The 27808-nt window shown below is 34.5% G+C and overlaps 1 protein-coding gene across 1 annotated transcript; it reads left to right on the top strand.

Annotated features, from left to right (window-relative positions):
- The first annotated feature begins 9 nt into the window (after positions 1-9).
- On the top strand, positions 10-19623 carry LOC132640615 (CBL-interacting serine/threonine-protein kinase 9-like). The gene is made up of 16 exons (XM_060357285.1): positions 10-523; positions 11427-11621; positions 13123-13185; positions 13287-13358; positions 13840-13947; positions 14049-14129; positions 14819-14872; positions 14973-15098; positions 15219-15308; positions 15714-15836; positions 16416-16520; positions 16853-16969; positions 17095-17151; positions 17961-18035; positions 18125-18207; positions 18343-19623. Exons 1-16 carry the CDS (start codon positions 446-448, stop codon positions 18347-18349), a joined length of 1434 nt encoding a protein of 477 aa, XP_060213268.1. The 5' UTR covers positions 10-445; the 3' UTR covers positions 18350-19623.
- Positions 19624-27808: the final 8185 nt, after the last annotated feature.

The raw sequence follows: 27808 nt of genomic DNA, 5'->3' as shown, positions 1-27808 counted from the left end.
ATTAGATCATCACAGCACAACCAAGAAGAGTTGTGTAATATCCTTGAGAGGTTTGTGAGGTGTCTTTTGAGAGTTTTTTGTTAGAGCTTGTATGTCTCTTCTTTCTATTCTTGAAAGTAATAGAAGTATTTTTCTCTCATATTTGCTCGATACTTTAATTCCCCCAACAAGTGGTATCAGAGCCTGGTTGAGCTTTTGATATTTATTTTTTTTCAGATTTTTTTCAGAAAAAAAGCTACTGTCTGAAAAATCGTGTTTTTCAATTTTGCTCGGAATTGCAATCTGATTATACCATTGGATTCGTCTCGTCGAGAGGAGCAAAGTGGTATTTTCCGGCAACCAACCGGCCACCGGAAGCCACCGCACGCGCCGGCGGGAAGGCATACACGCCACACGTGCCAACCAGGGGAGAAAGACGAGCTGCATCATCGCTGACGTCAGCAGAATGTCAACGCCATGCCAGCCTGCATCAACAGCCTGCTGTGCTCCTGCGTCAGCTGCCACGTCACCTGCCACGTCACCGGTCAGTTTTGTAATTTTGAAAAAATTGCAGTTTGGTCCCTCAATTTTTGAAAAATTATACTTTCACCTATAATTTTTTAAAAATTATATTTTGACCCCGAAAGTGTCTACTCTACCAATTTCGGCCGTTCTGGACACAACTGTGCTGCCCGTTTTTCAAAATTCTACTCCGATTTTTCTCAAATAGAAAATCAAAATTATTTAAAAGGTGAAAATGACCATTGACGAGTCAACTTCATCTTCTGGAGCTATGATTATGCTCACGGCTACCAACTACACGCTGTGGAAACCTCGAATGGAAGATTTCCTCAATTTTAAAGACCTTTTTGATCCAATAGAGCTGAAGGGTATTAATCCTGACCCGCCCAAGTCAATAGAGTGGAAGAAAATTAATAGAAAAACTATTGGTCAAATCCGACAATGAATTGACCATAGTGTCTTCCACCACGTTGCACAAGAAACCGACGCTTATGCCCTTTGGAAGAAGTTGGAAGACATGTACCAGGCCAAGACCGCTCGGAACAAGGCCCTTCTAATGAGGCGTCTTGTCAATATGAAGCTCAAAAGTGGAACTTTTGTTGCCGAACATACCAGTGAGTTCTAGAGTCTGGTAAATCAATTATCTTGTGTAGAAATGCCACTTGGAGACGAAATGCAATCTCTACTACTTCTTAGTTCCCTTCCTGATAGTTGGGAAACACTAGTTGTTAATCTCAGCAACTCAGCCCCAGATGGCAAACTTACCATGTCTGTGGTCAAGGATGCATTGTTCAATGAAGAGGCAAGAAGGAAAGACATGAGCACAGATCAGACTCATGCCCTTGTGACGGAAAATTGAGGAAAATCACAAGGAAAACAACAAAGAAACAGTAGAGGGAAATGGCAAAGTAGAGGCAAAAGTCGGGGGAGATCATCGGATGGTCGGAAACCTTCTTATACCTGCCACTATTGCAGTATAGAGGGTCACATGAAGAAGAATTGCTACAAATGGCTAGAGGAGCGAGGCAAGAGCAGTTCTCAACCGAAGAACAAGGGTGGTGAAGCACACATCACAATCTCAGGTGATGTAGCGTACTGTACTACCCATGATGAGACATGCCTTCACGTCTCAAGAGAAGACACTGAATGGGTGGTAAATACTGCAGCATCCTACCACGTAACTCCCCACAGGTACTACTTCACAACATACAAAGCTAGAGACTTTGGAGCAGTGAAGATGGGTAATTCCAGTTCCTCTGGAATAGCCGGAATTGGTGATGTACAAATAAAGACAGGTATCGGGAGCACAATCACTTTGAAGGATGTCAGACATGTGCCAGATCTTCGGCTCAATCTCCTGTCAGTGGTATCTCTTGACAAACAAGAGTATGAAAACCATTTTAGCAGAGGCACATGGAAAATGTCAAAGGGCGTTTTTACAATCGCTCGAGGACATGTTTGTGGCACATTATACAAAACACATTCGAGAATTTGTACAGACAGCCTCAACATTGCAGAGGACGCTTCTCAGGATTTATGGCACCAAAGACTCGGCCACATGAGCGAGAAAGGGTTGACTACCTTGATGAAGAAGAATCTTATCAATGTTGACTAGAACGCTACACTGTTTCCTTGCAATCATTGTCTATTTGGTAAGCAACACAGAGTCTCATTTAATTTCACTTCAACAAAAAGATCAGAGTTGTTAAGTTTGGTACACTCTGATGTCTGCGGTCCTATGGAGGTTGAATCACTCGGTGAAAGCAGATATTTTCTAACTTTTATCGATGAAGCTTCTCGGAAAGTGTGGGTGTATTTCATGAAGACGAAGGACCAGGTGTTCGAGTGCTTCAAGTCATTTCACGTCTTGGTAGAACGTGAAACAGGAAAGAAGCTGAAATGTCTCCGATCTGATAATGGAGGCGAGTATACTTCCAAGCCGTTCGATGCATATTGCAGAGCATATGGCATTCGACATGAGAAGTCAGTACCACGCACCCCTCAGCACAATGGCGTTGCTGAAAGAATGAACCGGACTATCATGGAGCGTGTCCGGAGCATGCTGAACATGGCTAAACTTCCAAAGCCATTTTGGGGAGAAGCAGTCAATACCGCATATTATCTCATCAACCGATCACCTTCAGTACCACTCAACTTTGAAGTTCCAGAGAGGCTATGGACAGGTAAGGATCCTACATACCCACATCTTAGAGTATTTGGTTGTTCATCATATGCACATGTATCCAAAGAGCTCAGGCAGAAGCTTGATGCGAGAACTATCCCATGCATTTTCATTGGCTACGGAAATGAAGAGTTTGGATACAGGTTATAGGATCCTAAGGAGAAAAAAGTGATCAGAACCAGGGACGTTGGGTTTCACGAAAATTTGACAATAGAAGACATTGAAAAATCCACGATGTCTCAGAAGTCAAATGAGGATGCTCAAGTTTCAAATGAAGCACCAGAATTGTTCTTGAGAAATAATGACGAAGTGCTAGAAGAAAACTCAGAAGCAGAAGAAGATGAGAAGACAGAAGAGAGTGCTGAGCAAGGGGAGCCACAACCCACCTCACCAGAACCATCACACGACACAGATGATGGTAGTTCTTCTCAGATGGTTTCAACTGCTTGTAGATCTGAACAAGGCCATATACCATAAAAAAGGTGCTCATCATCTGAATACGTTTTGCTTACTGAAGATGGAGAACCAGAGAGTTTTCAAGAAGCTATGTCTCATAAGGATAAAGCAAAATGGCTGATAGCAATGCAGGATGAGTTAGAATCTCTACAGAAAAATCAAACTTATGAGATCGTAGAACTTCATAAAGGGAAGAAGGCACTGAGAAACAAATGGGTGTTCAAGTTAAAGAAGGATGCAAGCGGACAAGTGGTGAAACACAAAGCTCGGTTTGTTGTCAAAGGGTTCCAGCAGAAGAAAGGAATTGACTTTGATGAGATCTTTGCACCAGTTATCAAGATGACCTCAATCTGAGTTATACTTGGCTTGGCAGCAAGTATGAACTTGGAGCTTGAACAGATGGATGTGAAGACAGCATTTCTTCACGGAGATTTGAAAGAAGAAATCTATATGCAGCAGCCAAAAGGTTTTGAGGTTTCAAGTGATAATCTCGTGTGCAAGCTATCTAAAAGCTTGTATGGTTTGAAGCAGGCACCAAGGCAGTGGAATAAGAAGTTTGACTCATGCATGAAAAGTCAAGGCTACAAGAAGACTACTGCGGATGAGTGTGTATACATCAAGAGACTTCCAGACGGTACCTTCATTGCTCTTCTACTATATGTAGACGACATGTTGATCGTTGGGAAAGATCAAATGAAGATAAACCAACTGAAGAAAGAACTCTCTAAGTCTTTTGATATGAAAGACTTAGGATCGGCTCAACAGATTCTTGGGATGCAGATCACTCGAGACAGGAAGAATCGCAAGTTATGGCTATCTCAAGAGAAGTACATTGAACGGGTACTTGAGAGATTCAACATGAATAATACCAAACCAGTTAGTGTTCCACTTGCGAGTCACTTCAAGTTGAGCAAAAGAACATGTCCCACATCCAAGGAAGAGATCGGGGAGATGTCAGCGGTGCCCTATTCTTCAGCAGTTGGAAGTCTGATGTATGCCATGGTATGCACACGGCTAGATATCGCTCATGCAGTGGGTACAGTGAGTTGTTTTCTCTCTACCCCGGGAAGGAGCATTGGGAGGCAGTCAAATGGATTCTCAGATACTTGAAGGGTACCACGAAGTTATGTCTTTGCTACGGAGGAGCTGATCCAGTCTTGGAAGGCTATACAGATGCTGATATGGCCGGAGATATTGATAGTAGAAAATCTACTTCAGGATATATCTACACTTTTGCAGGGGGAGCTGTTTCTTGGCAATCAAGATTGCAGAAGTGTGTCGCTTTATCTACAACAGAAGCAGAATACATTGCTGCCGCTGAAGCTGGTAAAGAAATGTTGTGGCTAAAGCGCTATCTCCAAGAACTTGGGATCCAGCAGAAAGAGTACAAAATACATTGTGACAGTCAGAGTGCTCTAGACTTGAGCAAGAACTCCATGTACCATTCCCGTACAAAACATATTGATGTTCGGTATCACTGGATACGCGAGACAATTGATCAACAACTGTTGAGACTAGTGAAGATCAACACAAAGGAGAATCCATCAGACATGCTGACAAAGGTGGTGACACGAGATAAGCTAGAGCTATGCAGAGACATAGTCGGGATGCTTGTTCTGAATATGCCCGGAAGGGGAGAATTGAAGAATTCAATTTCCAAGACATATCCAGTTACAGGCAAATTGAAGAATTCAATTCCTAGCACTTTCTATGAAGCTTCCTCCAAATCTATGAATGACAAGGGATGCTTCCTCACACCTAGGAGTCACCTTCCTCTCACCCACCATTGAAGCTTCCTCACACCTTCCTCACACCTTCCTCCTAGCTTCCTCCTACCTAGTTTTGGTCCTATAAATAGAGAAGCTTGTAAAGCTTTCTATCATCAGATATTAGATCATCACAGCACAACCAAGAAGAGTTGTGTAATATCCTTGAGAGATTTGTGAGGTGTCTTTTTAGAGTTTTTTGTTAGAGCTTGTATGTCTCTTCTTTCTATTCTTGAAAGTAATAGAAGTATTTTTCTCTCATGTTTGCTCGATACTTTAATTCCCCCAACATTAATTTACTAGGAAGTTGAGGTGTTTATCAAAAAATTAAAAAAATAGTTTTAATTATCTAGCCTTACTTTCTGAGTACATATTCAAAACGTAGTACTTATCGCAAATATCCTTATGCCTTAAATCTGTTATTGCATTTGGTGATCACACCGAAAAAAGCTTTAATATGATCTCTGTCGTTTTAAAAAGTTTATGCTCATTTATATGCTACACGCGCGCAACACGTGTTTAAAAACTATTACTATTTGAATAAAAATTACCTTACTTCATTCACTTTGATTATTAACCTGTGTTTGTCATACTTTATCTAGCAAATAAGCATTAACAACATCATTATTTGGTGACTTTAATTTGTGTGTCCTTGAACCATTAAACAAGTTCAATTGTTACTCTAAGTCACAGATTTAGAGGTAAACAAATTACTTATTGAAATTTTATTTGTGTATAGTTTAATTGTGGTAATTTAGTTAATTTTAAAGGAATAAAAAAGATGTTTATAGAATTAAGGAGAAAATACTCAAAATACCCCCCAACGTTTGACCAAAATCCCAACTACACACCTAACCTTTGCGTTGGTCCTATTACCCCCCTGGACAATTTTTTTCAGTATTAAAATGCCCCTTTTTTGCTAATATGGACAAGAGCGTGACTACACCGCTCAGTGGCGCGTTATAGCCTTTAAAAAATAGCATCTGACGTGTTTTAAAATGCCAATTGGACTGTCACATAGATGCCACATAGATAAATTTAAATTCCCTCCATTTTTAGGCTACTTCGTCTTCTTCTTCACCCTATTTAATACCCATCTCCATTTTTTTGTCAAAATAATACTCATTATAAATTCACAAAACATAAAAAATAATACCCATCCCCCAAAAAAGTACTATATAGCAAATTAATACCACTAAAAGAAAAGATCATCTAAGATCTCATAAAATAAACCAAAACCAATTTCAAGACCCAAATTCCTCACAAATCTTAGCAGATCTTTGAAGTCTCTTGCTTTTAGGCTTTGTCTTCAATGATTGAATCAAAAGAGAATCTTGATACTTAGTAGGAACAATTTTCAATCTCTTCTTTTGTTGTCTTTTAGGCAAAGAATCAACAATAAAGAAATTATCAAAACTTAGAACTCTTTTTTTCCTTCTTGTAATGAATCTTTTTTTAATGTAAGGATCACCCACAACAGAGCCATTAGTGACTTGATGAATGGCTTTAACGAGGAGATTAAGGTCTTGACATCTGTGGGTTGTGAGTGATGAAGAAGATGAAGTTGATGAAGATGAATCTGTTGATGATGCTAGGGAGGAGTTGTTTGTTAAGGAAGGGAAACTGTATAATGAATATGATGATGATGATGTTGATGAAGATGAAGGAGAATTGGGTATGGGTTTTCAGATCCTCATACTGAAAATGGAGTATGAAACATTGAGAGATTTTTTTTTTTTAAGAAGAAGAAGAGTAGTAGATGGACGGAAGAAGGGGGGAAATTAAAGATGCGGCACGTGGGCCAGGCGCGTGTGGACAAGCGCCTGTTAATAATTGGGGGTTGTCATATTGGACTGTCATATCAGCAAAAAAGGGGCATTTTAATACTAAAAAAAATTGTCCAGGGGGTAATAGGACCAATGCAAAGGTTAGGTGTATAGTTGGGATTTCGGTCAAACGTTGGGGGGTATTTTAAGTATTTACTCTAGAATTAAGTAAAGAAAAACAGCATATTAGTAAGGACAAATAAGTAAAATTTGTATTTTTTTACATTAATTTATTTAGAATATTTAATATTAATAGTAAATAAGTTTAAATATTGTTAAAAGGAAAAAAAGAGATAAGCCTAATATTGTAAAAAATAGTTTTATAAACATAAATCTGGCATGATTTTCTAAAGGGAAAAGGATAAAAAGAGAAAATAGTCAGATGCCCCCTCAACGTTTGGTCGGCTTAATTATGACGCACCCAACTTTTGTGGGCGTCCTATTACCCCTGAGCATTTTAAAAGTGGAATATTTACCCCCCTAAAAAGCCACACCCACATATATGCTTGCTGGTGAAGCCCACGCGTCTGACACTTGGAAATTTCGGTTTTTAAATATTTTTTTTATTTGTTATCTATTTTTTAATTTTTTTTCTTTTTCTTTCCTTTATCTTCCTCAATTAAAACACAATTTCTTCCTCTATTAACACACACACATTCAATTTCATCATCAATCATACATATCTTTTCAAGAAATCAACCTATTTGGATTCAAGATTTTTTAATTTTTCTTTTCTTCCCTTTATCTTCCTCAATTAAAACCCATTTTCTTCCTCCATTAACACACCCACATTCCATTTCACCATCAAACATACATATCTTTTCAAGAAATCAACCTATTTGGGTTCAAGATATTTTATTTTTTTTCTTTTTCTTTCCTTTATCTTCCTCAATTAAAACCCATTTTTTTCCTCCATTAACACACCCACATTCAATTTCATCACCAATCATACATATAATTTCAAGAAATCAACCTATTTGGGTTCAAGAATCATGAAATTTTTAAAATTCTTAAGTACCATTGAACAAAAGTTAAGTGGGTGACTGGGTGGTGGAGGTGGTGTTGCGGTGGGGGTGTTAATTGTAGAAGGGTGGCGGTGAGAAGGAGAGAAGGGTGGTTGGTTGCGGTGGTGGCATTATCGTTGGCGAAGAAGGGTAGGGAGAGGGGAGACAGTGGCGGCTTGAGGGTTGTTTTGGTGGTGGCCGCTCGCTGGCGATGAGTCCGGTGGCGGCGGGTCTTGATGAAAGAAGAGAGGGAGGGAGTAAAAGTAAAAAATAAGGAAAAATATTTTTAGAAATGAGATAGAAAAAAATAAGAAAAAATTAATTAAAAATACATATATTTATGAAAAGATATAGGGAAAATACATAAAAATCCCCCCAACGTATACTTGGATTAATTATGACGCACACAACCTTTACGGGCGACCTATTACCCCCTGACTTTATTTTTTTGTATTTTTGTACCTTTTTTGGCTGACGTGGTAAAAAAAAAAATAATAGCGAGTGAAAACAGTAAAAATAATTTTTATATTTTAATAAAAATTAATTTTTTTATTTAAAAAATCATTTTTTTTCTCTTTCTTCTTCTTTCTCCTTTTTCTCATTCTTCTTCTTTCTCCTCAACCACCCCCACCGCCGCCGCCGCCACCACACTGCCGCCACCGACGCTGCCATGATTGAACATAGCCCAGTTCGTGAAATCATGGGCAGTTCATGCAATTTCTACATTGTTGTTAAATTCCATTCCCCATGAATTTCTATGAAATTTAACAAATGGCAAAAGGAGCGGGTTGGACAATTTCCATGAAATTTAACAAACAACAATTTCCATTGTTGTTAAATTCCAGTCCATGATTGAACATAGCCCAGAAAGGAAGAAATTACACAGTTTGTCCTTCAAATGGCAATTTCTTCAAATGGGTGTCAATGGCAATTTCTTCAAATGGGTGGGGCAAGAGGATCGGGTTGGGGGGGGGGGGGGGGGCAGCAGCAACAGGGGGGCGGCGGCAGCAGCAGCTCCTCGAGTTTGGTGGTGGGCGGGGTAGGGGCGGCCTGAAATGAAGAAGAAGAAGGGGGTTTATGATGAAATTGAATGTGTGTGTTAATGGAGGAAGAAATGGGTTGAATGTTTCTTGAAAATAAGCTCTTTATGATTGATGATTAAATTGAATGTGTGTGTTAATGGAGGAAGAAAATGGGTTGAATGTGTGTGTTAATGGAGGAAGAAAATGGGTTGAATGTGTGTGTTAATGGAGGAAGAAAATGGGTTGAATGTGTGTGTGTTAATGGAGGAAGAAAATGGGTTGAATGTGTATTGTTAATGGAGGAAGAAAGTGGGTTGAATGTGTGTGTGTGTGTGTTAATGGAGGAAGAAAATGGGTTGATGGATTTCTTGAAATGAAGAAAAAGAAGAAGGGTTTAGTGATGAAGAAGACAAAATTAATGGTTAATTAGTGTAAATATAATTAATAAAAGAAAAATCAAATGAAAAAAAGAAAGGAAAAGTGGCAGTGACATGGCACCAATATGGCCGAGAGTGTGCAACACTCTCCACTGTGCAACTGGGCTTCAATTTTTTTTTTGTTACGTCAGTCAAAAAAGGGTACAAAAATACAGAAAAAATAAGGCCAGGGGGGTAATAGGTCGTCCGCAAAGGTTAGGTGCGTCATAATTAATCCGAGTATATGTTGGAGAGGTTTTTATGTATTTTCCCAAAAGATATACTAAAAATAAAATTTTAATATTTGTTTTTGGTGTTCACTCTCTCAAAGAGAGTGAAATACACTCACTTTGCCACGTAAGCATTTAGGGGGGTAAATATTCCATTTTTAAAATGTTCAGGGGGTGATAGGACGCCCGCAAAGGTTGGGTGCGTCATAATTAAACCAGCCAAACGTTGAGGGGGCATTTGACTGTTTTCTCGGATAAAAATATCCCTGAATTATTCGAAATAGGTCACATTTACCCTTTGTTACGTTTTTGGCTTAAATATGCCCTCGCCGATACGATGTTTTGGTCAAAAATGCCTCCCTCTTGCCAAATAGCTCAAAAATATCCTTCCTACTAACGGTTGCTCCCAAACAAAAAAAAATGAATCAATTTTGGTCTTGAACTATTCAAAATGGGACAACTCTTCCCTTGTTCTTTTAATATTTGTTTTTGGAGGGGGGGGGGGGGGGGGGAGAGGGGTCTGTATGTATGAGACATAATGACATATAATAACAACGTAAGAAAATAAGTACTATAAAAACTTTGTATTTTAACAAATAAAAAACCATGATATATAACATTTTTTTTCTCTTGGTTTCATACATATTAGATATGATTTATTATTTCTGAACATAATATCATGTACCTTTTCTTACATAACCATTAATGGATTTATTTTTCTACATTAATAATAATAGATTTATTTTACTAACTTTATGAATGATATGATAAAGGAAATCAAATTTCTTTGATATATTACCTTGGTATGCTATATTACTTATTGTAACTTTAAGTCATCCCATGTTTCAGTTGATGGCTTGTATAATAATTTTGAAAGGAAACAATAGAGTAAATATTAAGTTGAAAAATTAATGCTGGTAATTAAACTTTATATAAAACATAAAATTGCCATTGTATAAATTATACTCCTATTTAAAATAGTCAAAGTAAGTAATCTCATAATATTCAATAAGTGTTTGCTCAAGGTAAGGACTTAGCTCAGTTGGTTGATTACCTGAACTTTCACTTTGTTGGTGAGGGTTCGAATCCCCGCGCTGTAATCCCTTCCCCCATATCTCCTTCCCCTACCCCTTATGTAAGTAAAAAAAAAATAGGTATTTGCTCACGTCTTTACAATTAAGAACGCGTGTCCCAAACTTTAAATAGAGGGCAAAACTGCTCCATTCTGAATAGTTCAAAGGCAAAATTAGCTCATTTTCCCTTATTTTTGGAGCAACTGTTAGTAGGAAGGGTATTTTTTTAGCTATGTGACTAGACCGTTGGAGAAAGTCTCGCATCATTCTTCCCCTAGTCTTCTTCTTTTTCGTGTCCTCTTTTGTCAAACATTTTGCGCAGTTATACACCACAAATTTCAAAAGTCTATATTTTTTTGTGTGTGTCAAGTCAAATGGTGACACATAAATTGTGCAGATGGAGTAAAAATTAGTACTATATAGCTAAATCTAGCCCGATTTCCTAAATTATTAGGGGATTGACATGTTTCAAGTTACTTCATTTGTTTCAATTTGTTTGTCTTACTTTTCTTTTTAGTCAATTTAAAAAAAGAATGTCTCTTCCTGTTTTTGACAACTCTTTAATTTTAACTTTCCACGTAACAAGTTTAAGACAATAAGATTAAACAATATTTAGTACATTTTATATATCTTTAATTTAATACCACAAAATTAAAAAATCTATAACTAATGTTAAGTGAAAGTTAGACAAATTAGTTGAAAGTGGGAAGTACGTTGCTTCTTTAGGAGTCCTTTTGTCTTTTGTATTTGCCGCTCATTTTGGTAAGCTCAGACATGAAGTTATAGTAATCCATGCATCCTTATTACACGGTGGAGACACATAAGACCGTTGGAGAAAGTCTCGCATCATTCTTCCCATAGTCTTCTTTCTTTCTCTCTTTGCTTCTCTTTTTCGTCCAACTTTTTTTGTTTTTCCGAATTATTATTATTAGAATCAGATATAATTTCAGGCAAGAATGAGCAGTTCGTCGGGATCGCCTTTTGCTCGGAGCAGGACCCGATTAGGGAAATATGAATTGGGTAAGACATTAGGAGAGGGTAGCTTTGCTAAGGTCAAGCATGCCAAAAACGTCCAGACGGGTGATAATGTCGCCATCAAAATCATTAACCGTGATCGTGTCCTCCGACAGAACATTATGGAACAGGTACGTAAATAGGCAAAAATGATTGTTTTTTGCATATATATAAATTGTTAAATCCCTCGGCATAAATGTTATTCCCTTCTTTGCTCTATTTTTCAAGTCCAAAATGTTTCCATCTCTCTCTTTTTCTCATATGGGGTATCTCACGGTTTAGAATTACGTAAAAAAAATACCCTCATTTGGATTGAATTAAGTTTAACTTTTAGTCTTAAGCAATCATGTCTCAAAAATCCAGGATAGAGGATACACACACAGTTTGCATGCAGACAATTAGATATGGGTTAGGCAGTCTGATAGCTTTGGCCCAAACCTTGTATATATGTTAAGAATAACTAAATATGTATAAAAGTTAAATTTAGAACTCAATTACTAGCACTTGAGTTCGTTGTCCTAGAATCCAGAAGTCAAAGTCTCTTCAGGAATGCTTAGAGCATTTTGCGTGAAATGGAAATTTTCGGATGGACGAAGACTTCAAAGAAACCAAGAAACTTGCTGCAAAGTTGCCAGAAGGGGGCTCTTGCCGCCAACATGTGAGATAATTCTTGTTGGTATCAGAGGCGAATCTAGTGTATGACATGTGGGTTGACGCGAACCCAGTAGTTTTGTCTAAACCTTGTATATGCATTAAGAAATCTACTAAATATTTGATTGCGAACTCAGTTATTATTTTATATCAACTCGAGTTCATTGTAGGAAACCATAAACTTATCCGTCTATACTCTCTTTGTCTGCTCCTCCCGGTCCCCACCGCGGCCTTAGATTCATTGGTGATTCCGAGGCTACGGTATAGATGTCTTGCCAGCAGAAAGAAATCCAGAGTCCCTATCGCCCGCCCAATGCAACCTCTCGAGATTGGTTCTTCCAAAGTTTCCTAATTCACTTTAGAGATTGAGCAAGTGTCATCAGTCTAGGATGGAATTCCTCCCCACTAATTGGCACATGACGATGCATCTAACCTTATGATTGGCTTGACTTATTGGGTTGTGCTTGCACAAGTATTTCCAGTCTTGTAATGGAGCTTTCTTTATTGTGCGATAATCATGGAAGGTTATCAACCTCTCACAAATTCGTCAGCTGCCTAAAAGTTACACAGTAGTGATCTTTCATCTCTTGGATGCAGTGGTGACTGCAGGATGGATTATTTAGAGTTTACTTCACTTGGAACATTCTAATATCATATGAGAAATAAGTGAGATCAGAAAATGCACAAACACAAATGTCTTAGGCCTTACTCTTTTTTAGACACAATTTACTCTATTCATATTTACAGCCTTACTCTTTTTTAGACACAATTTATTGTATTCATATTTACATTTACACGATGATGGGCACCCAGAGTATACACTATTATGACTATCTAACTGTAAAAGGTATATGTCACGTAGCCTTTGTTCAAGAATAAAGCAAAATGAAAGATATCAGACAAATGAATGCCTTTTACAAATTCTCTTTTGATTTAGAAAGGGAAAGCGATTATGTGATCCAAGATGTAATTTGTTGACAGATTAAAAGAGAAATATCAACGATGAAATTGATCAGACATCCAAACGTCGTAAGAATCCATGAGGTATGTTGCATTCGTTTAAACTACTCCTCTTCTCTTATGATATCTTTCTGAGTGCTTCATATCTGTGTAATTCTGTTTAATCTAACACTGGTTGCTACTAGGTTATGGCTAGCAAGACGAAGATCTATATTGTCCTCGAGTATGTTCATGGAGGAGAGCTCTTTGATGAAATTGTAAGTTTCCTCTTTTCTTGCTTTATGCATTTGTACATCCTCCTTTTCCCTATTTTTCTAGAGGGATAATTACATTTTTTGGACCGCTCTAAAACATAATAGCCGCTAAATGCATATGGTTTGTATATTAAGTGTATATATATATATATATATATATATATATATATATATATATATATATATATATATATGTATATGTATATAATGCAATATACATATAATATATCTAAATATACATATATTATCAGTGTGTAGGTTCTGTATACCATGATTAATTTTGGCTGATGAGCCAAAAATGAAAAAATCCCTTTTCTGGAGGAGATGGAGATGATTGGTAAAATAGAGTTTTCTTGGAACTATCTGCCAAATGTAGATTACATGTTCATTTTGTACTCTTTCGCTTCTATTATCAAATTTTGTTCCTAGGTAAAAGTTCGTGTATTTGCAACAAGCATTTCCTTATGAATAGTATATATTACAGGCTAGACATGGAAGACTCAAAGAAGATGAAGCTAGAAGATACTTTCAACAACTTATTAATGCCGTTGATTACTGCCATAGTAGAGGCGTTTACCATAGAGACTTGAAGGTTTCTGGCCCTTAATCTCATATTTTAAGAATACTGAAGTTTTCTTCTTCACGTTTTGACTAATATTAATATTCAGTTATGTGATTTGTAACCATTTGTAGCCGGAGAATCTATTGCTGGATTCATTTGGTACGCTGAAAGTTTCAGACTTTGGATTGAGTGCACTTTCCAAGCAAGTTCGAGTAAGTATTCTGTACATTTGAAAAGAGTATATACAGAGTTATTTACTCTGTCCTAAAGTAGATAACCTGATTTAGTTTACAAGAGTCAAGTATAATTGATCAATGCATTTTATGGAAACAAAGTTCATTGATCTGGAAATTGGAAAAAATACCATAAATCATAGAATTATAGGTTACAAACTAGTAGAGGATAATTTGAGAGAATCGCGATCAAAGAAAACATCCTCGCTGCCAATGCTCCAGCCATTCCAGGCCACGCTCAACTAATTTTGTCTTTAATCCATTTACTAAATTTTAAACTATTAATTATTCAAATGGTAAAAGGTATATTTGCCAGTACATAAATAGTTAAATGAATAACTGCCTATACCTGTTTCAGATTCATACATGAATAAAATCTTACTGAATACTATCCGCGGTTCCCATCACCCCTCACTTTAATCACATTCACAATTCCCTAAATAATACAGTAAAACTCTCTATGGCGGTGTTGTTTATCCAGATATTTTCTAGCTGTTATAGCGAGATGCAGTTATAAAGAACATACAGTATATATAACATAATATGAAAGTCAGTTTCAAAGAAAACTCGGTCGTTATAGTGAAATGTTAAAGAGGATGGTTGTTATAGAGAGGTCTGACTGTATTGTATACTGTTATAGTTAATGGAAAACCCTCAATGTTATTCAGGACGATGGACTGCTTCATACTGCGTGTGGCACACCAAACTATGTTGCCCCCGAGGTAACGACAACCTTATGCGTAGTTATTTGACAGCTAAACACTATTAACTTATTAATCATTTCTCACTGTTTCATGCCTTTAACAAGAAATTTTGTATCAGGTGTTAACAGATAAAGGTTATGATGGTACAACAACTGATGTCTGGTCTTGTGGAGTCATTCTCTTTGTTCTAATGGCAGGATACCTGCCTTTTGATGAACCAAACCTAAATTCTCTATACCGAAAAGTAATTTCCTGGAAGAAGTTTCTTCCTTCTTCATTTATTATTCAGAGACGTTTCTGGAATTCGTCGTTCGTTTATTTTCAGAATTCTAGTTAGATAATTTTGTTTGTAAAATGTTGTCAGATCCTGAAGGCTAATTTTTCACTTCCACCGTGGTTGTCCTCCAGCTCAAAGAAACTTATCAAGCGTATTCTTGACCCAAATCCACTCACGGCAAGTCCCTTTATCTTTGCTTTATTTACTTCTTCGAATGAGCTATTTTTAATTAATATAGTTTGGATCATCTGATGTAGCTATATGCAGTGTATATTTTTTATGGAATACTTTCATCAAGTAAAAAAGGATAGCAGCATGTTCAGCTAGTGGCACAATATCATGATCGCCCTTTAGTTGATGCCAAACACTAGTATTTTAGTCAACACAAATACTGATATAAATCTTTCATATTAGGAATTATGTTGAGTATTCAAGAACTGAACCAAACAGATATTCAGGAGTATTCATATGAATAAAACTAGGGAATCTCTTCACCTGATTAGTCTGGTGAAATGCACGCACACACAAATCCATATTTCTTATTTCTTTTCCTGATATGTCATTTCTAATTTTTTGTTTCAGAGGATCACTATTCCAGAGATCCTTGAAGATGATTGGTTCAAGAAAGATTACAAGCCACCACAATTTGAGCAAGATGATGATGTCAATCTTGATGATGTTGATGCCATTTTCAATGGCTCGGATGTAAGTCGCTTTTTTCTTTTCACACATGGTAAACCGTTCAAAAGTTCAATGTAAAGTTCTTTCCAATTGTTTCCACCGCCTACCCACCGTGCCCCAAATAGTTGAGACATGAGATCTTACATCAGTGAGATATATAATTTCAACTGTTTAAACAATAGTGATCTTTACATAGTATAGCCGCCCACCAAAATAATAGCCACCAAATGTATATTTTTTGTATATTAATTGTAATACACATATTTTATACATAATTAATGTGTATTTTTTGTATATTGGCTAGCCGCTGTAATTATTTTTGGCCGAGGGGCCAAATGTGTAAAAGCCCCTAAACAATATTCATGCCTCATGAACCACACCACCATTGACAAGGTCAATTTGAGTTTTTAGGCCTTGAATTTGAGATGAGATTTGCAGTCAGCATGAACAACAGAAAGGCCATTTGCTTTTGCATTGAAAAATTTAGTTTAACGTAATTATGGAGGATATAATTGGAGCTTAATAAGATCAACCGAGAGTTTAAAAGCAGTCTTAAAAACCAAATATCCTGATTGAAATGATATGCATATTTTATTTTTGCAGGATCATCTCATTACAGAAAGTAAGGAAAAACCTGCTTCTGTCAATGCGTTCGAGCTGATCTCCAGGTCAAAAAGTTTCAACTTAGAAAATTTGTTCGAAAAACAAGTGAGTACTTTCATGTTTCTAGACACTTCTAAACACCCTAAGAGATATGTTTATGGTATACGATCTTTCAAAGTCCATTAGATCTAAGAATAGTTAGGAATGAGAAAGCAGCACGCTACAGTAAGGATGTTTGTTGTTCGATTTTGGAGTATGATTATTGAGTTTTCAATAGATAGTTTGTAGCATCAACATTAATTAATTTCATCATTATAGTTGATATAGTCTGACTTGACATTTTATAAAATATGTCAAAAAGTGCCTCTTCTGTTTCTCATTTTATTCAGATTTTGCTGCTAATGCATTTTCTAATTGTATGGATTGGCAAAATATAGGGCCTTGTCAAGAGAGAAACACAATTTACTTCAAGATCCCCTGCAAATGAAATTATCTCCAAAATTGAGGAAACTGCAAAACCTCTAGGTTTCAGTGTCCAGAAGAAAAATTACAAGGTAATACCTTGCACCTTCAGTATTGGATGTCTGGATTTGACTGATATCAATTAACACTAGCGTAAATTTGGCATTTTTTCGAGACATTTCCTCTTAAAACAATTTCTTACCCTTGACTATTCCAGATGAAGTTACAAGGTGACAGGACAGGAAGGAAAGGCCACCTAGCTGTAGCAACAGAGGTGACAACTTCTTTTTACCTTTATAGAAAGTCTTTTAATTATTTGCTTCCAAATATTGATGGTTTAAAAGGCAGTCTATTTGTGATAACTTGATAATCGGGACCTTATTAGGCCCTGCTTTCTTTTACTTGTACAATTTCCTCTTACGAAAGAAGGCTACAACTGCGGTAGCACGTGGGAATTGATACTTTAGAATCAAAAATAGTATCAGTGTAGCATGGGATTTGTGTACAAATGGGACATCTGTTCACTAAGCTAACGAAGTTTTAGTTTATTTGGTTTTCTTCTGCTGAACTTGTTGTTATTACAAAGTTCAAAGTTTTTCTCCAAGTTTGCGTTTTGTTCAAATTGTTGATCACGAAATAGTTGCTGTGTATATAGCTCGCATTTCTGCAAGGCTAAGGTCGGTTAGTTCCTGCAACTAGAAGACTGAAAATATGTGAATGATTATGGTGACGTGGGAATCTCCTTGAAACTAAGACTTAAATGTCCTACTTTAAAATTATGAGCTACACTATTCTTATTGGCTAAGAGAAGACGCGTTGAGAGAAAAACTTATATCTAGACTTAAGTCTTTGTTTTCTTGAATAAAGTCTGCAATATTATTTTCTTCTTCTTCTTGCTCTTCGTTAGGGAGCCATAAATTACAGCTTAGGAAATGTTGTCCAAGGTTACATTTTCTAGTTCTTACGCAATGAATTACGACAGTTCAATAGATTTGATGCATGATCATGACTTCATATTCCGCATTATGGAAATATCATCCCTCTCATTAGTTTTAATAGATTATTGTGTACTTGTTACTCCAGGTGTTTGAAGTGGCTCCCTCATTGCATTTGGTTGAGCTCCGGAAAACTGGTGGTGACACATTAGAGTTTCACAAGGCACGTTCTAGTTTAAATTTCCTCGAGTAATCGTGACATATATTATGTATCTGAATTCTCCTCTAATAATTGGACCTTAAAAATGGCAGTTTTACAAGAACTTCTCTTCAGGATTAAAAGATATTGTCTGGACAACTGAACCAACAACCGAACAAAGCTCTGAAGAAAAAAGGTCTTTCTCTTTTTATCAACATGATCTGCTTATATATCTCGTATATTGTTTCTTTTTAACTTACAGGTTTGTAGTTTCATTCTTGCAAATGTGTTTCATGGCGCTTTTGGTAACTAACCGATGGAGCTTATTCAGGTCTTAACATGCGGCTGTTCCAGCCTTGGACAACACTGCCTGTATAGTTCAAATCACTCAGTAGAATCGAGCGAGAGTTCACAAGAGCAGAGATACTTTGTAGATTCATCCATAATCCATTGTTTCTCTATCTGAATTTGATCCATATACGCAGTACAATAGCGCGATCTGTTGACACCAGTGCCTCAAGATGATACCAGCACTCAACAGTGGGGCAAATGTTTTGTACAATTTCAATACGCAGGATCCCACAAGATCTCCATTTTGTAAACACAACTGCTGCTGGATATCAGGGATATGCATAGTGAACTATTTGCCTATATTAGATTCTAAATTGTGTGTACATGTAAATTTTCTCTATGATACTTTTTGTAAACATATCAGGATTGACATCTTTCAGTATTGAGCATCAGTTTAGATTGAATTTGTATAAAGTTTTCTTTTCCCTTTGTAATCCCTTTTCACAAACTCATACCATATTAAGGTGTTGCATCTTTTGAGAACCATCAATTGTTGAAGTATGTATGCCCTTTCCATATTACTTTCTATTCAAGCGAATCATTACATCTTCTGTTAAAGGGGTTGTTACATATTTTCAATCTACATGGTGATTTTTCTTCTGTCCCCTTATTCCTGAAAATAAAAATGTCTCATAAGCTTCTCTTGCTCCCTAACAATTGAGGATAGGATATGAAACTACATTTGTCATGTGGAAATGCTTGAGAGTTGCCTTAATTATTAGAGTAACTTTGGCCCCTATTGAGAGATATTGCTTTTTCTAGCCTGCCTTTCAAAAAAAAAAAAAAAAAAAACTTTTCCCAACTCCTAACTTGCCAGAGCTCATTGTCTCCAGATTTTCCTCCAAGATGCATCCCCAAGTTATTTCATGGAATATTGTGAAGTCTTACATTCATATGGATAATACCACCAATAATGCACCTAACAATTTCTAGAATATTCAATATTCTCAATTTATAACACATCTTCTTAATTTTGAATTTTCGTCTTCACTCCAAAGTCTTGATCTCAATTTGAAAATTAGATCTCCAAGTTTGAGAAGCACTGTAAAAATATCTTCGACATAATCACGAGTTTACTTCTTTATTGGTAATACTTTCTTATTGAAGTGATACCATGTATCTATATGATTTCTTCGATCGTGATACACTGTATTCTTTACAAGTGTGTGCACAAACTTGTTATGGATGGAAATTTTTGTTGCTTCATCTTGTAGCAGATTGAGCTCCTTCAATATTCTTTTTAGCCAAATAATATGATATATGCAAGATTCGCTCAGTCAACGATTCTAAAACATGTCAAATATGCGAGATTCAAAAGACATATCTTTCAAATAGAAGTGTTTATTGTCATTAGTTAAGTTGAATTGTTTAACTGACAAACCGTGCCAATTTTAAGGGGTTTTTAAGATATTTGGCCATTTCTTTTCTTTTTGAATCCAAGATATATTTTTTGTTAAAATGTCATTCGACTTCCAATTATGGTTCATTGAGCCATGAATATGTCAAATGCACAGTCATCAATAATTCAAACTAATTGCTAAATCAAGTAGAAAGTTGACGGTTTGGCACATGGTCTATTTCCATATTTCTAACAAAATAGAAGACCATCGTCTTAAGTCATAAAAATGAAATTTATGCATTTTTAGGTACATATATTGAGAAAAGGACCAAAATCATCCATAATGTTTAGGTTTGGATCAAAATCATACATATTCTTTCACATGGTGCACTAATAGTACATTATGTTTGCATAAGTGGTGCACTTTTAGTCACAATCCCAAATAAATTTAACGGAAAAGAACAAAAATGCCCCTGAACTTTTAGAAAAGGTATAAAAATACCCTTTATTCATCTATTTTGCTAAAACTACCCCTCAATTCAACTTTTTGGCTCATTTATTCCCCTTGACTAACGGACAACACTAATTTTTTTTAAATAAATAAATAAATAAATTGCACATGACATTTTATTACTGAAAAATTAATTTATTCTTTTAAAAAGAAATCTGAAAAATCGTTATTTGTAGAATAAGGAAAAATAATTTTTCAACATCCATTTCTTTAAAAAAACAAATGTAGTAAGCCTTTTATATATATATATATATATATATATATAAACAGAATTGGATTTTCATTAAAACATGTGAAATTTTTTTAAGTTTGGAAAAAAAAAATTAACGGGTGGAAACCCCATTTTATTTTTAGAAAATTCAATTTTTAAATAACTGATTGTTTTTTAAAGTAAAATGTGCAAAACTAATACTCCATAATTTTCTTCTAGATTTAAAAAAAGATAGTTTTCTGGTTTTTTTTTTTTAAACACAGTTTTTCCATAAAAAAATTAATTTTTTCAGATTTTTATAAAAATCCAATTTTTCACATTTTGAGAAGAAAAAAAATTAGTGTTGTTCGTTAGTCAAGGTTTTACTCGTTAAAAAAAAGTTTTCCAAATTTAAAAAAATTCCAAGGTTTCAGATTTCTTTTTAAAAGAATAAATCAATTTTTCAGTAATAAAATGTCATGTGCAATTTATTTATTTATTTTTAAAAAAAAATTAGTGTTGTCCGTTAGTCAAGAGGAATAAATGAGCCAAAAAGTTGAATTGAGGGGTAGTTTTAGCAAAATAGATGAATAAAGGGTATTTTTATACCTTTTCTAAAAGTTCAGGGGCATTTTTGTTCTTTTCCGTTAAATTTATTTGGGATTGTGACTAAAAGTGCACCACTTATGCAAACATAATGTACTATTAGTGCACCATGTGAAAGAATATGTATGATTTTGATCAAAATCCAAACATTATGGATGATTTTGGTCCTTTTCTCTACATATATTTATGGGTATGAAGCTGTGAAAGGTCACAAAGTACAGAATAAATTAGTTCATTTTAGTCCACGTGAAAGAGTCTTGGCTACATATCCATTTCCACTATTTAGTTTACATGTTCATCTTAATTTGGTTTTTATTGATTATCATTGAGATGCATTGAACTTGGTGGAATTTTAATTTGGAGGAAATGACCACACTGATTATTCTATTTTGCTAATTCAATTTGAGTTATTTAACAATTATCTATTTTATTAATTAATACTCTATCTGTTTTAATTTGTTTGTCTTTCTTTTTCTTAATTTGATTCTCTTTCCTAATTTTGCAACTCTTTAATTCCAACATCTCACATGGCATGTTCAAGACCACAAGATTAAAAGTCATTTTAGTACATTATACATATCTTTAGTTTAAGGCGTTTGACCATAAGAATTATTCACTTTATTCCGGAATTTTTTTTCACTTTTTTCACTTTTAAGCGTTTGGCCATAAGAATTCCGAATACAACTTGAAGTTGTATTCCGGAATACCAAAAACTCAAAAAACTTGTTTTTTAAAAAAAAAAAATCACTTTTTTGCAATTACATTTCACCAAAAACTATAATTTCAAAAACTATGGCCAAACACAACTCCAACTCCAAAATTCCAAACAAAGCGAAATTTTTTTTAGTTTCTATGGGCAAACGGAGCCTAAGATCACAATATTCAAAAGTCTTTGTCACTTTCTTAAAATTTGTGCCCTTCCAAATTTAAGACAAATTAAAACAAAGGGAGTATATTTCATACTAGAGAAATTTTAACTTTTCACTTCCGAGCTATTAATATTTTGTCACCCAGTAACAGAGTTATCATTTGTCCCTAAATGACATATTTAAATGACTCTTTTACCGTTGGCCGTCCTCCTATTCATGTTTCTATATAGTAGAAAGGGAAAAGGGTCAAATATACCCCTCTATTTTAGTTTATTGGCTAACTATGTCCTCCGTTAGTCAAAGTAGTCAAATATACCCCTTCCGTTACAAGTTGGGGCCAAATATATCCCTACCGTTAGCAAAATTTTAAAAATACCCCTCATATCTAACATATTCCCACATAAGCAAGTCTAGTCATTGGAATTGGATGACATGGACGCCACATGCATTTAACTTATTCTATGTGGTGCCTACGTGACATTTTTTTTAAAAAACAATCTAGAAAATTGATTTTTTTTAAAAAAAATCTTGAAAAAAAATGGCTTTTATTAAAAATCTGAAACTTTTTTGTTTTAATAAAACCTGTTTTTTTAAAATATATTCTCAATTGGATATTTTAGTTAAATAATCCGGAAAACTATAAAGTTTTTTTTTTAAAGTGTCCTGATTTTTTTTTTAAATCTGGATTAATTTTGAAAATTTTGAAAAACTGATTTTTTTTTTTTTAAAATCATTTTCCAAATTTTTTAATAAAAAAATCCAATTTTCCAGAATATGTTTTTTGAAGAAGCGAGTTTTATAAAGTAAAAAAAAAAAACAATTTTTTAATAAAAGCCATTTTTAATAGATTTGTTTTTAGACAAATCAATTTTTCATATTGTTTTTAAAAAAATTGCTCACGTAGACACCAAATAGAATAAGTTAAATGTCATGTGGCGTCTATGTCACCTAATTTCAATGACTAGACTTGTTTATGTAGAAATATGTTAGAAATGACGGGTATTTTTGAGACTTTGCTAATGATAGGAGTACATTTGACCCCAACTGGTAATCAAAGGGATATATTTGATTACTTTAGCTAACGAAGGTTAAAATTAGCCAATAGAAGGGTATATTTGATCCTTTTCCCTAGTAAAAATATAGAAAATTTTGCAATCAGCATTTTCTTTGTGTAGTTTTAAAATCAAAAGCTGGTTTGGCAACTTGCATATTTTAAAGTAAAAAGGGATAGCCCTTCATTGAATGCAGACAAAGATTGATCACGTGAAGTGTTTTTTCTCTTAAGCTGCCAAGTAGCTCTTCTGGATTCCAATTCCATTCAACCGTACTTTCTTTTGCCTCTTTTGGTGAGTCTATTTAATTCTCGAAAGATCTCCGTGATATTTTGACATTCCTCCACTCGTATTCCTTGGTTATATTATTACTCATGTCGACGGTACATACATGTCCATTCATTCATTTACTTTTGTGATATGCAAATATAACTAGCTAGTTGGGAGATCAGATCACAAGAGCCAAATCATGAAGCTAGTCTAAATCAATCTGTAATTGTTGCATCAATCAAGAAAAGCATATAATTAAGCAAATTAACGTGTACACTTGTAAATTATGTGTTAAATTAGTGGGCCTGACAGCCAGGGGCAAACATACCTTATGAAAAGAAGTGTCGGATTAAGGGGTGATGACACGCCTTCGCCCAAAATTTGAATTATATATATTATGACTAGACGGCCGCAGCACGGGCCCAACACTTTAGATTATAGTGTATTTATGTGTATATAGTTATCTTTGAATAGTGATTTTATATATATATATATATATATATATATATATATATATATATATATATATATATATATTATGTTCAAAACATAATTAATATAACATTATAGTTTGTGCTCCGTATCTAAAACTTCATTATATTAATGCTTGCTACGAATACAAAATCAGTAAATTTATTAATATTTTTTAAAGAGAAGACTTGTATTTTCCTCTCTTTGAGGTAAAACAATAGCAATATTTAAGCATCAGTTGATACTTTCAATTTTAATTCGATTAATTTAAAGGTGTAAAATACTTATTATTTTTTATCAAATTTTGATTTGGATAATTCTAATTCAAATTATTAAATTAATTTTACATGTTTAAAACGAAACAAAGTAGAAATTGATTTTCTATTTAAATGAAGAAATACTATTTTTTAATTTTTGGTAAATATTCTCGGTTTAGCTCATTTTACTTGTCATGTTGTCTTTTGCATGATTTTTTAAGAAAACGTCGATTAGAATTATAATTTGACTAATTTACCTTATTCATTATTTGATCTCCATTTGATATATTTTTTTTACGACATTAATCTCTTTTCACATTTATTAGAGTAAGAATAAAAATAAAAAAGTAATTAAATTCTATCTTATTTTAAAATATAAATATTTTAAGTATATTTATTTTAGTAAACATAACAAATAAATTACATGGCGGCATAGCAAATACAACAGTTTAATATCTAGATTAGATCTCAGGCTAATATAAAAAAAAAAAATTGTATGATTTGACTACTTAACCTTTTGAAGAAAAGTAATTTCATTTGCTCCCACTAATGGATTGATACGCACGTGGCAATGAATCAATTATTGACTTAATGAGATACTTTGGAAATTATATAAATATTGTTTGATTTTTTAATATGGGTTGCACTTTTTTTTTTTTTGGACACTAATAATTTACACTATTTTAATGCATATATATATATATATATATATATATATATATATATATACTATGTTCAAAACACGATCAGTATAACACTGTAGTTTGTACTCCGTATCTAAAACTTTATTATATTAGTGTTTACTACGAATACAAAGTCTGCAACTTTTTTTTTAATATGGGGTTCACTTTTTTTTTTTTATATATTGCTTGATTTTGTTAATATGGGATCCACTTTTTTTTTATCGTGAGTTTGGAGATGGTGGATTCCACCTTTTTTTTTTTAATATTGCTTGATGCTGTTTAATATGGGGTCCACCCTTTATGGGGTGCACTTTTTTTTTTTTTGACATTATTAGTTTGCACTATTTTTATGCATATAATATATATATACATATACAATGTTTAAAACACGATTAATATAACATTTTAGTTTGTGCTCCGTATCTAAAACTTTATTATATTAGTGTTTGTTACGAATACAAAGTCTGCACTTTTTTTTAACATTATATTTTATTTTAATATGGAGTTCACTTTTTTTTTTATATTGCTTGATTTTGTTAATTCATTGCATTTTTTTTTTGACATTGTTTATTTTTTTTATATGAGATTCACTTTTTTTTTATATTGCTTGATTTTGTTAATATAGGGTTCACTTTTTTTTCCCGTGAGTTTGGAGATGGTAGGTTCCACTTTTTTTACTTTTTTTTTTTTTTAATATTGGTTAGTTGGTGTTTAATATGGGGACCACACTTTTTTTTCTATATTGTTTAGTGTTGTTTAGTATGGGGCCCACCCTTTTGGACATTATTAGTTTGCGCTATATATATATATATATATGTATGTATATGTATTTTCAAAACACGATTAATATAACATTTGTAGTTTGTGCTCCGTATCTAAAACTTTATTATATTAGTGTTTGCTACAAATACAAAGTCTCCACTTTTTATTTTTTGACATTGTTTGTTTTTTTAATATGTGATTCACTTTTTTTTTTATATTGCTTAATTTTGTCAAGATGGGATACTATGTTCAAAACACGATTAATATAACATTGTAGTTTGTGCTCCGTATCCAAAACTTTATTATATTAGTGTTTGCTACGAATACAAAGTCTGCACGTTTTTTTTACATTGTTTGTTTTTTTAATATGGGATTCACTTTTTTTTATATTGCTTGATTTTGTTAATATGGGTTCTTTTTTTTTCCTCGTGAGTTTAAAGATGGTGAGTTCCACTTTTTTTACTTTTTTTTTTTAATATTGGTTGATTGGTGTTTAATATGGGGACCACACTTTTTTTTTTAATGCTTAACGGACGACGATCCATTGTCCAAAACGCACTCTTCTATATAGTGATTTTGTTAATATGGAGTTCACTTTTTTTTTCCCCGTGAGTTTGGCGATGGTGGGTTTCACTTTTTTTACTTTTTTTTTTTTTATATTGGTTGGTTGGTGTTTAATATGGGGACCACACTTTTTTTTTATATAGTGCTTGGTATTGTTTAGTATGGGCTCACCCTTTTGGACATTATTAGTTTGCACTATTTTTATGCATATAATATATATATTATGTTCAAAACACGATTAATATAACATTGTAATTTGTGCTCCGTATCTAAAACTTTATTATATTAGTGTTTGCTACTGTCACGACCCGACTCGGGGCCGCGACGAGCACCCGGTGCTAACCCACCCAAGCACCCTCTTAGCTTACTCTTATACTTACATCTAGGTGAGCCACATAATTATACATGCATTTCCATTGATTCGTCAACTAGTCCCATATGGACAACCGCACATTTATATTATCATAGGCATTTATGCTACATCAATATACATGGGCCAACGTGGCCGACAAAATGATATACAAAACATAGGCCGACAAGGCCAAACACATCTACCCACACACACACGCGTCTACGAGCCTCTAAGAGTATAACATATCACATTAGCGGGACAGGACCCCGCTATGCCCCTAATTATATACACAAAAGAATGAGTACCCAAAAGATATGGCTCCGAAGGAAATGGAGCTCTCTATGAAATCTCCGAATAGGCAGCTAAGGATCAAATCTGTCTCCCTGCGCACCTGCGGGCATGACGCAGCGTCCACAAACAAAAGGACGTCAGTACGAAGAATGTACTGAGTATGTAAAGCATGATCAACATCAATATAGAAGCAGAATAGATATCATATGAAGATAGCATAGGAGGGGAGACAGTAATATCATCATCATGTCGCTTACTTGCATACATCGTCGTTCGTATCACATAGTAATACTCGTACCATACTTGTGCTCATATTCGTATACATGTCCTTATCCGTATTCCTATACATAGTCTTTTCACATTCATATTCATATTATATACATAGTCATTTCATATACATAGCATTTACATAGCATACCCGACCTCATGGGATCGGTGTCTTATACATACTTGGCCAACCAAGGCTCAAGGTCATACATACCTGGCCCTACCAAAGCATCAGGGTTATTCGTACCCTCTGCAGAGGTGTGCGCGCGTTTCGTAATCGTGTACATACTTTATACATATAGTCTTACCCGGCATCATAAGCTCGGGGTCTTATTATAGCCCTTCATAGGCACACATACACATATATCGTAGCTCGTAAGCATCTCTAGTCTCATTTTACTCTCATCATCATTTCTATCCTCATCATTATCGTTACGTTTACATTATAGACTTACTTATCATACGAGGAATGTAGTATAAGCATAGTACATATCAAGGGTCGTAAGCTTATGAGCTCGGAATGTCAACCATGTGAAGACAACATACTCATATAGAGGAATTTAGGAATTTGGCCAAGAACCATGCCTTATGAAAGAAGGGTTAGCCTTACATACCTTTTCGTCGAACTATTCTATGCTTGCACGTTCCCTTCCAATGCTAGCGTTTATACCTTCATTAATATCATAACAATGGCCATTAGTCATTCCCATTATCCACATTATCTAGAATTCCTCAATTTGCCTCTAATTCACCCACATTCATGATTATAACACCCATCTTCGTCCATTGGTCTAAAGTGTTTAGTTCATGATCTTAATACCATTTATAACACACTCATATCACAACACAACAACATTCATAACTCAATTCAAACTATTTCTCAAAATGTCACTATTCATCATTCATGACCTAGTTGACCACATTTTCTACAATCCATGTCTTTTAATTCTCCAATACCTCAA

Source organism: Lycium barbarum, chromosome 5 (assembly GCF_019175385.1).
Source record: "Lycium barbarum isolate Lr01 chromosome 5, ASM1917538v2, whole genome shotgun sequence".
NCBI lineage: Eukaryota > Viridiplantae > Streptophyta > Magnoliopsida > Solanales > Solanaceae > Lycium > Lycium barbarum.
Note: the sequence above shows the minus strand (reverse complement) of the source record. Positions and strands in the feature narration are given on the sequence as shown.